Here is a 12,689-nt window from a genome sequence, read left to right on the forward strand (position 1 = left end):
ACATTGGTTGGTTATCCAGAGCGCGGGACGCGGACCCTTCTCCTCATGGCGCTCCACGTTTTTTTAAGTGGTCGGCGCCACTATAAGCACGCTTTTTTCAGTGGGTCGCATCCACTATGGATCGGCGATTCAAAATCCTTCGAAATCGCTGTCCTCGCTGTCGGACGCAAATAGTCCTAGAAAGTCTGCATCGAGCTCCGGGCTGTTTTCCTCGTCATCGGAGCCATCGTCCTCCGCAGCAACATCCGGGACTCGGGGAATGATCTCCGCCTCGGTGAAGCCGGAAATTATGGTGCTCGGCTTTACCGCATTCCAAGCTGCAGCTACCCACTTCGCCACTTCCGCGAACGACGCTTTCTTCAGGTTGCCGCCTTTCGTGTATTCGTGCAGTCCGTTCACCATCCAGGACTCCCATTGTTGACGCATGTGGCTCTTAAAACTGTGATTGGGGGCCAAATCCAAGGGCTGCAACTTTTTTGTAAGCCCACCTGGTATGATGGCCAGGGACGCCAAACATTGCCGCGCCGCTTCCTTCACAGGGTCGGTCTTGTGCGCCGCCATGGAGTCCATAATCAACATTCCACTTGGTTGGAAAAAAGCGCCTTTCCTTTTTCTCCAAACTTCGTTAAACCAGTCTGACATCAGGGCCTCATTCATCCACCCCTTCTCGTTGCAGCGGATGACAACGGTGGACGGGAAAGACTCCTTCGGGACCGTTTTCCGCTTAAAAATCAGCATAGGCTTCAGCTTCTCTCCGCTAGCCGTGCAAGCCAAAACACACGTGAATGATGTTTTTTCATGCCCCGTGGTTGTAATGGCGACGCTCTTCTCACCGGTAGATGTGACAGTCCTGTTGGGAGGGCAGTCGAAAGTCAAAGGGACTTCGTCCATGTTGATAAGCTGATGAGGCTGAAAGTTGTTTTCTTTCTTCAGCTTCTCGACGTAGTCTAAAAACTTTTTTTTCTGCTCCATCCAATCAGCTGGAAGACTCTGCCCCACAGTTGTTCGCTGCCTGACGGACAAATGATTCCGCTTCATGAATCTGAAGCACCAATTCGCGTTGCCTTTGAAGTTGGAAATATTCAAATTAGCAGCGATGCACCTGGCTTCTATTCGAATCCGGACAGTCGAAACGGAAATTCCTTTAGCTCTCTGCTCCACTACCCACTTCTTCAGGTCCCGTTCTAAATCCGGCCAGTGAGCTGATCTTCCTCGTCGGGCACGTTTTGTCTTCGGCATCGCTTCGATCGTTGATTTTTCGGACCTCCAACGCCGAACACATCTTTCATCAATTCCGAATTCCCGGGCAGCAGGACGATTTCCGATCGCTTCAGCCTTAGCGATAACTTCCAACTTGAAAGCTGCAGTGTAACTCTTAAGTCGTTTAGTAGGAGCCATTTCAGATGAAACTCGATGTAAAAACTTTAAGAAAGAAAAGAACGCACGAACGACAGCAAAAGCGACGATGTGAGTGAATAAAATTGGGGATGGGAGACGGAGAAACAAGTTTTCAATTAGTAGGTCACTTGACCACCCCGAGCAACCCACTTTGTTGAAAGGGGTGATTCCCCTTTAGAAAACTGGAAGTTCCACCCCCCTCCCCTGCTAGTCTTGCTAACAAGCTCCTTTCCTTGACCCTCCGTCCCCCTTCGCTTCGATGAGGCTTCCTCGCCGCTCACGTCATTCAGCGCTCACGTGGTTTAGCGTTTCTCTCTATGGTGCAACACCAGCAATCGCTGACTCACCTCCCCTCATGGCTACCCCTCTTTGCTTTGCTTGTCGCTCATTTCGCAAAACGAAAGGGAAAAGTGTGGCGCCATCTATTGGTAAAATGTTCAACTTTTTTGCAAACTCGGATTTTTTTTAAAACTTGATCGGGGAAAAAAAAAAAAACACTATACCCGCCGCTCCCATTATATGCGCCGCATCCATTTTTGAAACTTTTTTTCTTGTATGCGCCGCGGCGCTTAATCCCGAAAATACGGTAAGTTGCGTTTTTTAACCGACTTCAAAAAGGAGGCGGTTATCAGTTCATACCGTATGTATGTTTTTTTTCTTTTTACTTTCTTCTATATCTAATATATAGAAGAAAGTATTGGATTCCTGCAAATTTTCGAATTTCGAATTTTGACGGATTCGAACGTTTTGAGGTGTGTTGAGTCCATTTCGACTATTTTTGGAAAATGTCTGTCTGTGTGTATGTGTGTGACCAGTTTTTTGTGGCCGCTCTACAGCAAAAACTACCGTATGAAATCGAACGAAATTTGGTACACATATGTGCCCCTATGTGAACTTGTGCCCATTGGTTTTTGGCGCGAATTCATCCAAGGGGGGTGGAGCAATGGGATGTTTTTTGAGTTACGCGTGATTGCTATTCCTCAGAAAGTAACTGGCGGAATCAAACAAAATTTGGTCTATATGTTGCCAGTAACAGGAACAGGTGCTGATTCAATTTTGGTGTCAATAACTCAAACGGGGGTTGAGCTATAGAACGTTTTTTGTCGTCAATTGTGACTGCTGTATCTCAAGAAATAATGAACGGAATGAAAGAAAAATTTATCGGCAAGTAGCCCTTAGTGGGTATAAAAGCTGATTTTATTTTGGTGTCAACAGCTAAAAAGGGGGTAGCGCAATCGCCCGTTTTTTTTTTCCATTGTGAGTGCCCTATCTCAAGAAGTAATGCTACATTCTGGTTGAAATTTGGAATATATGTGAATCCATATGTAAACAGGCTTTGGTTCATTTTTGGCGCCAATCGCGCCAAGAGGTGCTGATTTATTTTTATTATCATTATTTTTTTAGCGAATAAAAATAGCTTTATTAATGCAACAATAAGAAAGATAAATCGTAATAGATTGTCGTCTGCGCATTTCTCGTGATTTTAATTGTATGGAAATGATCGGAAATATTATCTCAATGATTTAAAATTTTTAACTGTTGCCATCTTATGTTTGTTAACAAATAAAATATTTGTAATTAATTCATGCAAGGCTTTTAAAATAACTTTCAATTTTCGCTCTTTGCTTTGCTTCTGCAATAATTCAGACATTGGGATGGTCGTCAAGTTTTTGCATGTGTAATTTTGTTTTTGTTAGGAATATTGCTTCCTTGTCAAGCATGGGGAAGGATCAGAAAAAATAAAAATATAGAAGAAAGTTTCGTGATGGCCACAACATGCTAGTTTTTTTTGTTTGTCCACTCACAGCATCTCACCTAGCGAACCGATTTTGATGATTCTTCTTTTAATGGATAGGGGATGACTCAACTTAGGTCCCATTACTTTGTTTGACCATATTTGTTTTTTTAAAAAAGTTATGGTCAAAAAACAGTAAATTTCATGCAATTTCCCTATTAAATGATTAAATTTAAGGACCATTGTTTAAAAAATTTGGTGCCATACAACAATAATATTAATAGTAATTGCGCAATTGCGGTGATAATTTTGAATGAAGGCTTCTCTGAAGCAAGCATCAAGTTTCTTCAGTTTCATTGCTCTATAGTGAGGGTAAACCTAACGTGGAAGCGAGGTTTATGCAGTGATTAGGATATGAGTAGCCTTCACAATGCTACTAGGTTAGGTTTGCTTCAACTATAGTAGTATTTTTATCGTTATCATGTATGCTAATAACAGATGATTTGGGCTAAGTAAGGAGGATTGCATAAAAAGGAACTATGGCTGTGAAATGTAAATTAGTTAGGGAAAACGTAATATTTAAATGGTTATAATTAAATTAACTAGGCATGATTTCCCGAGAGGAACAAAGATAAGTTTTAACACACAAATGAATTTCAGGGAGGAACAAAGATAAATTTTTAGTGTCAATCGCTTAAAGTTTAAGGAGTGTTTTTAGTTGTTGTTGTTTTTTTATAGTATGGAGCATTTATATATAAAAAAAAGGTAAAGTTTCGTTATGGTAACTTCTTAATATTTCAGAAATACATTTACACTAAAAAGAATAAAAAAAAAAAAAATTTGAAAAAAAAAAAATAGAACCGACTTCAAAATTGCTCTAAAAAGTGAAAAATAATTTTATTCTTTAAACACAATCAATAATACTTTTAAACATAATTTTTGAAGTTGGCGCAAAAACGATCGATAAAATCATTCATAGCCATAACTCAACTACAACTATAAATTTAATCAGGCCCAGTTTCTTCACTACCACATGCATTACGCATTCATGACATCATGTTTGAGTAACGATATAAACGTTTTGTTCCTAACTTTGGATGATTTTTTGATAAAAATATGAACGAAGCATGGTTGCAATGGATTTTACTTTTTGTTTTTGCGCCAACTTCAAAAAATATGTTTAAAAGTATTATCGATGGTGCTAAAAGAATAAAATTATTTTTCACTTTTTAGAGCAATTTTGAAGTCGGTTCTATTATTTTTTTTTTTCAAAATTTTTTTAAAACTTACTGCAGGAAGGCCCTATGACATCAACAAAGATCGTCTGAAACTTGTTTTTTTTTTTGGCATTCAATTTCAGAAAGTTGTCGAGAGAGAGAGCCTCTGAACCTCGTTTACCACAAATGGCCTACAATGGCACTTTTAAGACCTCAATTTTCAAAAAAATTTCGAGCGAAATCACTTCATATCACCTTCTCCTAACATCACCAATAGTCGTTTAACGTTTAAAACTATATGTTTAGAACTACAATTCAAAAGGTTCTTAGGTTCTTACCTCAAGGAGATTATCACATTAATTATTTTTCATTGAATTGCTAAATTGGTTTCATAATAGATTATGCTAATTATTTATATCTGCTTATTATTAATTAATAGTTGTTTAAAACTCCAATACACTCCTATTTGTTAAGTCTGGGTATTTTAAAAAAATGATAAATAACCTCAAAATTTATGCATGAGTCATATGCTTAACTAGAGGTCAGAAATGCTGACATGTTTTCTCCTTCAGTATTTCTGAATGTGGTGTTTGGGAACTGACTATGCAAAGAACATTGTAAAGCTATGCTTTGCTAAGTTGGATGAGGGGGAGGAGTGGAAGGTCTTACCTAAAATTGTTTAAAACTTAAAACCCGAAAACCGCATTTTTGAAAACATTATGGAAGTGCTTGGGAATCGGGGGGTGCTCGCCCCGGAAAATCTTCCGAAATTAAAAGCCGAAAAACAAGGTTTTAGGCTCTCTTTGACGTCCAAGAAGGGTTATGCCCTTGGCCCCTCTCCCTGGGCGCTGGGCCCCTTCCCTGGCTACGCCGCTACCCAAATCCATCAAAGATTGATAGATTTGGGTAGCGGCGCAGCTAGAGATTTTTTTTTTCAAGACTTACGTTCTTAAAATTTTTCCGTGGGGCAGCCCCCTAACATCATCGCAGAGATCGCATAAAAATACATTTTTCGAACATCATTTGCAGAAAATTTACGGGGAGAGTCTATGAAATCCACTCCTTTCCTTAATATCACCAATGGTGGTCTACGATTGCTTTTCTGGAACTTTAATTTCACAAAATCGCCTAGGGAGTGCCCCTGAGCCCCAGCGAAACGAAACATGACTTACTATCACCTGTTTAAGACTTCAGTTTCGAAAAATTTCCTGAGCCTGCTCTCCCCCTAACATCGTCAAAGACTGTCTAAAGTTTCATTTTTAGAATCTTCAGGGGCAGAAACCTCCGAACACCACTTTTTCTAGCCTAACATTACTAGGATGATATAACTTATTTTGCAAACTATTTCTCCCATACAAAGCAATTCTTCTGATTTGTATACTTAAAATCCCTATTTGTGCGCCATGGAAATGTTCAATCAGAATCAAAGTACTCAAAGATACCAAAACGAATGATTACCATGAGGGTCCCCCCTCCCCCCCCCCCCCAAAAAATTATATACAACATAATTAATTCACCATTATATTATAAAACTTTTTGAGTAGAAAATGTTCTTATGTGTTAAATTTTATATGGATAAAATACGTTTTCTTTTTCTTTTTTTCGAATTTCCTCAGAACGTCTCCTCCAAAATTCCTTGTAATTCCTCATTGCCGTTTTCTCTAGCTAATCTGCCACTGTTCACAGGACATCTGTAAATGCCTACCCTTAGTGCTGGATTTAAGGGGAGGAGGAGACGGGGGTTGCCAAGGGCGGCGACTTCTAGGAGACGGCAAATTCACACTATTTTTGTTTTTTTTTCGTTGAAACTCAATTTTAAAACTTGAAAGATTTATAGGGGCGGTAGTTTCGATATTTTCCCCGTCTCAGAAAAAAATGTAGATCCGTCACTGCCTACCCTCTCCCCTAAAGCATCCTTAAATAGCCTAAAACTGTGTTTTCAAAACTTTAATTTCGAAAAACCTTCGGGGAAGGGGCCCCAAACCCCCTATCCCTTTCCTTCGCAATTCAAACAAACAAAACAAAATTCAAACATCAAAACAAAAATCTTATGCCAATAAAGATGGCATAAAATTTTTGTTTTTAGAAATTTCTATGGAAAAACTCCCGAAAACCACCTTTTCTAGAAAAAAAAAAGCCTCATATTGACTCCAGCGAAAAAGATTGAATCCACGATCCTCTTGCTTCTTATATAAACCAAGCCTAAAATCATGATTTTAGTATGCCAATTTCGGAAATTTTCCGGAGGACAGCAGTCTATCTTGACTTGAATCGAAATTAATGCATCCCCTTAGTATCACTGAAGCACCGTAGCTTGTCTACAATTGCATATTTCATATTTTAGACTGCAATATGAAACAAATTCTGTTGAGAGGCTCTGAATTATTATATATATATATATATATATATATATATATATATATAATGTGTGTACGTATGTATCTGTCGGGTCGGCAAAATGTTAGGAGTCAGTCGGCAAAATCACCCCCCCCCCCCCCCAAATGAATGTACCTAGCGACGGCCCTGCTTGCAGGTAGACCCATTAATACTATCTCAGAACTTAACTGAGTTAAATAACAACAGAATTGGTTCATGGCAGAGAACAACCGAATAACTTTTTCTCATTGTAGTCCAGTCAATGAACACATTGTAGCTTGCATGGAATATGCGATAATTTTTGACTTCAGAATATTGTTAGGGGTAGTTAGTAAGTGAACATACTAAAAGTCCCCACCCCTGGGGGGTGAGCTAAAGGTGGGAGAGAGGGGGGGAAGAAAATTTTGGGTTTTTTGAGAAAAAGTCGGAAACGGGGAAAAAGTGCGTTTAAAATAAAAATTCAAGCTAAATAAAGTTACTATGAAACTGTTTCTGCACATATTTGTCAAATTTCCAATAATTTTCTGGTCATATGTCATGAAAAATCAATGATTTTCGGAAAAATTCTCTCTTTTTGTCAAACATTTGCTCCTAAGTGCCTCCCAGGATTAGTATTCATGGAAGTTGTCAGAGACAAAGTTGTAGAGCTTTCAATTTCCTTCAATTAGATATGCTACTTTGTTACATTTTGTTCAATCAATCAAAAGTTACAGAGTTTCAAACATGCACTTTCATGGCAAAAAATGGAACACTTGCCATTCACAAATTTCAAACCGACTCGAAAGGATCACGCACTTCCCCTTTCTTCAATAAATTCGACAATTCTGATGAACAATAAAGAAGTATTTGTGGATTACTACAAAAGAATTATGTTTAAAGTGTGTGGGGGGGGGGTCGTGAAATTCCGACTTTGTGACAAGGGAGAACGAAAGAGTAAGAAATATGACGTCAAGCATTTTTTAATATGAATATGTTTATGAAAACTAGCTTGTAAAACGAACTTTGTGACAAAGGCTATGCAGCTATGATTTTGGATTTTCAAAAGTTGGCAACTCTGACTAAAACATAAAAATTTTCAAGTTAGGTTATTTTAACAAATTAATGACATTGTGCACTCAAGTGTCAATTATGCAAACAGGAAATTTCATGCATACGTGATTACCAAATAAGAAAAAAAAGGTGTCCCACACCCCCTTCCTGAGTATTTGGGGGAAATCAAGATTTCCTTCAAAATTTAGCAAGATAAAGTAAAAAAATATTGCATTGAATTGTCTATTATTTATACAAATACAGATGAAAAATACCATCCGTGACAAACGTACAAAAAAAACCACATATGTAAACATTAAAAATTGTTTGATTACAAAAGTCCAATACCTGCGATCAAATAAACAGTAAAAAAAAGAAAATCATTAGTACGAAGTGCTTTTTCATCACCAAACCTTATAATTTTTTGCTCTAGTTTGCTCAAATGAGCATTAAAATAAATAATAATTCGTGACCGATCATTTTCGTAGGGCATGGAAAATTATGAACAAAAAAAAAATGGAACTTCAAATGTTTAAAAAAATATTCTAACCTGAGCCAAATCTGGATTTATGTAGTTCACCACGAACATTTTTGCATCTGACAGGTAATACATTATTGTAAACAGAAGGATCCCAATTAAAATGCTTTTCTGGAACAGACAAACTTCTATTAAGCGCGTTGAAAGTGATTGTTTGTTGTCCTTCTAAGGATGGAGGTTCGTGAATGATAATCCGAGTTGCTTTAAAAGATTCTTGATCTGCAAATAAGTTTGCAGTCGTCGTGCTAACCAATACGTTGGGGGGCATACTTGTCACTGTCACTAATGCCCTTTCAGAATCAGAATCCAAACAAACTTCTCTGTCAGGATCATCTGGAATGCCGGATATGGCGTTCTCGACATCTACCGAACGCTCATTCGGGATTTCTTCGTCAGACAACCCGATCTCCATTGAACCTACCATAACATGTACACAAATACGAATTTCAATAAGTTGTTCCACACAGAAACCGAAATTTACGATGAAGTGTGAAAGTAAGCAGAACAGATGATAAATTCAATGCGGCAAAGAAATATTACAAGGTTTTTTTAACCGAGAGAAAGGTGTTTCACAACCCATCTCAAGATGGCGATCACTTACTACGAAGGCTATTCGGGTATTGGCTGTTGTTCGGGATGCTTCGACTCGATTTCCGCCGGAAACGGAAATACTCTCCACGTGGATTTAAAAGCAACTGTGTTTGGTTTTGGAGCGGCGGGAAAACGTGATCATCAAATTAGGATTTTCACATTGGTGGATTTTAACATATTTAGGGGGGGAGGCAAAGGGGGAGGGAGGTGCTCTCTAGATCCGTTCAAAAATTACTCATTGAATAAGGAATTAAAGGTTTTCCAACTTAATTTGGGGAAGTTAAATATTTAGCTTTAGCTTGGGAGCTCTCAAGATAATTCTTACATATCTTCTCCTGCGAGGAGTATAACAAATGTAAAAGGGAGGAGGAGAAACCTTGAGCAAAGATAAACTTTATAGCAAAATACGAAATATTGCTTTGAACCCTTGCATTTGCCACCTGGGGCATGAGCCTCAGCTTGCCTCCAGTAAATTTCTAACTTTGCGAAGCAGAATTCGCCAAGCATTCAATTTTATAGTGTGGATACACAATATTTTTAAAACGTTTAACGGTCTGAAACTTGCTGCCCCTAAAATATACCAAACTAGGTGGTGGCACAGGTCACCTACCCCAAGAACCAAGAATGAACCAACAATAACAAATAATGTTGAATCACAAATTATTCAGTACACACAACTGAAAATGACAGAGTTGTGAAATGAGTTGAGTTTTAAATAGCTTAAATGAGTATCAGATTCAATCTTCAGTGCAAAATTTTTGACCAGCTTCCTCCATTCTCACAAGTTCGAACCAACAAATTAGGGTTGATAATTTTGCTGGCAAAATGCCATTACTGCCAGTACAGCACCAAAAACCCATTCAAAATTGTTTTCATTATTATTAATTGGGTAATCAGGGTATCTTTTCAAAAGCATGCCAAGAATTTTGTTTCACGAGAAATAAGCTCTCAAAAATTGGTTGTGCACTGAAGAATCACAAATGTGAATGCACTAGCCCAGGGGTTCTCAAACTGGATGCCATGGCACACTGGGGTGCCATGTTAAGAGGCGAAGGGTGCCGCAAAGTGTCCATAATATCAAGTAGAGACGTACCGAGCAGCACTTTGGCCGAGTACCGAGTTCCAATTATGTTTTAAGGAGAACCACCAACACACACGCTACGAATTTTGAACTCGTTGAAATTGTAGTCAACTCAGTGCCCAAATAAGTTTTTAAAACAAAATTCCAGCTGAAATTTAATTATGCATTGTTTAAAAGATTTTGTTTGTGTCAATATTTTACAGTTAAGTTATTTTTTAAATTAAAAATAAACAAATGCATAAAAGGTAGGATTAATCCAGTTGTAACTAAAACAAATTATATCAATCTAGTCTTCCAAATGTAAATAATTTTTAAAAGCAAATGAAACAACGTTAAAAGTAAATGTGCAGGAGCACTGAAGACACATGTTTCTGCATTACAAGGAAAATCTTTTTCAGTGCATAAAATGTGAGCTGATGAATGTAAAAAACTCAGACTTTTGTCAGATGTCTTTAAATCCATAAGCTCACATTTTGTGCATTGAAAAAAGCATGCCTTCTAATGCCAAAATACGTATCTGCAGTGTTCCTGCACATTTGTGGTTATAAAGTTTTATTTTTTAAGAAAAGGTATTTTATGCTTCCTATAAATAATTTTGTTAGTGGCAAAAATCCATTTAATAATATAAAAAATTCATATTTTACGTACTTACCTTTTTTGCCCCATTTTTAATAAAAAAGTTTCCTTAACTTTGGGGCAATAAAATATAAGATTTACTTCATTGAAGGATAACAAAGTTCATTATTCTCAAAATTTTGATTTGACTTGTAAATTTGAATTGTGTAATTGAGCAGATTTTTATTTAAAAAATTGCCACAAAGGTCCCATGCCCAAATCTGCCTTAGACTGTACAACTCATCCGGGTGGGGGGGGGGGATTTCATGTGCTTTAAAAAATTGAATTTTAAATAATGTTCGTTGTTGGGATTTTGAAGGACAATAAATGAAAAAAAAAAATGAAACGGTGTTAAAAAAGTCAAACATAATTTCCTTTCTAAACGATTGCATTACACCTACTACAGTGTGCGAGTACTTTTAATTACTTTGAAACCTTAAAATGTATTTAAAGAAGAAACCTGATTTTGCTCAACGATGACACGAAAAATCACATTTCGTTACAATCTGTACTGATTGCTGAGGTAATTTTCTTCGGTCGGTTCTTTTTCCATCTAAAAGGCAACGTCCTTAGCATATTTTAACCCCGGTGTAACACGTCTGTGTGCTATTATTTGCAATTATTTGAGCTTCATTTAAATCGGTCTCTGTTCTCTGCCGTTCTCTGTTTTTTCATTGTTTTTGTTCTCAACGGTCATGTACCTATTGAACCGGTTGGTTTAGCAACTATTGGAAGAGAATGTACCAATAAAATTTTCTTTGAGTTTGCCAGTTTGGCACACTATCGCTATTTCTTGTAAATTTTTCCTCTTCGTTCTGGTCAAACACATAGTAGATTTCCAGGTTTACCACATTCTTTTTCCTAAGGATCTGTGTTCCATTTAAGCGCTAAAACTGATGGCTGATCATTGAGACTACGGTGAAGGTCGTGTTCTGATTCAGACATCAGATTGAGATTTATTTTCGAATCAGTATTTACATTTTCAATAGTACATAATGGCGTTGATGACCAAACTTTATCAAACACTTTTCAAACGCACTTCAACATTTGCTTTAACAATAGTTGTTGGAGCATTTTTTTTCGAAAGAGCTGTTGATGTTGGATGTGATTATGTGTTTGATAAACACAATGAAGGAGTAAGTATCCGTCCTTTTTTGAGAAAATATGTTTGATAATTTGTGTTTATTTATTTATTTTAATGTCATTGCTTATTTGTTGCAATTTTTTTTTATTTGAATGCGTTTGTTAGTAATTTATATTGAGGGCATAAAGACGGAGATGCTGTCCACCCCTAAAAGCGCTGGAATACCCCCCCCCAAATACTGTAGATCCCCCCCCCCAACAAACGAAAAAAGACCCATAATTCGGGCGGATCCAGAAATATTTGTAAGTGGGGGGCATAATACCTCCTATATAAAAAAAAAGGATAGGTTTCCTCCAGCTAAATGAGATGAAAACCCTTTCAAATTCCCTCCCCCCCTCCCAGAATTTTTCAATGGTTGAAAGCTCATTAGAGATGATTATGCTTTTGAAAATAAGCAAAAAGCTATAGCCAAGAAAACAAACCCAGTAGATCATTTAATGTATGACCACTGAGAAAAAATAACTTACAGAATGAAGCCAAAAATGGATTTAAATTGATTTGATGTGCAGTTCAACTAGCTTTTACCTACTCTATCTTGTCTAAACAAATTATACCCAGCAATAGATAATAAATCATCATCACTTTCGGTAGCCCATGTCTCGGTAACTCCAATAATATCCAACCTCTCGTCTATAATTATGCTTTTCAATTCTTCCATCTTGTTCCTAATACTACGAGCATTTGTATAAAAAACCTTAAGTAAGCCCATCTTACTTTTATTTAATGCTGCACGATTGTTTGAATCCCAAGTGTTAAAATCTTTTCTCTTATTAGCCACCCTATTTCCGTTTCTACTAAAATCCCGATAGTTAGTACCCTTTTGAATTCTGCTCCTTTAACCATGCCCCCCATTCCAACTTAGTTTTTTGATTCTGAAGCCTCTAAAACCAAACCACTAACCATTTTGACCCCTGTAGAGCTCAGATGTAGGCCATCCCTAGCAATCCAATCTCGTTTACATCTAC

The 12,689-nt window shown here is 37.4% G+C and overlaps 1 protein-coding gene across 3 annotated transcripts in view; it reads right to left on the reverse strand.

Annotated features, from left to right (window-relative positions):
- Positions 1 to 11,230, reverse strand: part of LOC129234515 (deformed epidermal autoregulatory factor 1 homolog) — a 58,240-nt gene extending 47,010 nt beyond the window's left edge. For 2 of the 3 annotated variants that reach the window (XM_054868524.1, XM_054868522.1), the window contains exon 1: positions 8,306 to 8,872. In XM_054868524.1, coding sequence (XP_054724499.1) covers positions 8,306 to 8,717 — 412 coding nt within the window. In that variant the 5' untranslated portion in view covers positions 8,718 to 8,872. Of the gene's footprint in view, positions 1 to 8,305; positions 8,873 to 11,040 lie in introns of those variants that run through there. The other variant, XM_054868523.1, reaches the window with a different exon arrangement.
- Between the last annotated feature and the right edge of the window lie 1,459 nt (positions 11,231 to 12,689).

Source organism: Uloborus diversus, chromosome 1, assembly GCF_026930045.1.
Source record: "Uloborus diversus isolate 005 chromosome 1, Udiv.v.3.1, whole genome shotgun sequence".
In the NCBI taxonomy this organism is placed as follows: domain Eukaryota; kingdom Metazoa; phylum Arthropoda; class Arachnida; order Araneae; family Uloboridae; genus Uloborus; species Uloborus diversus.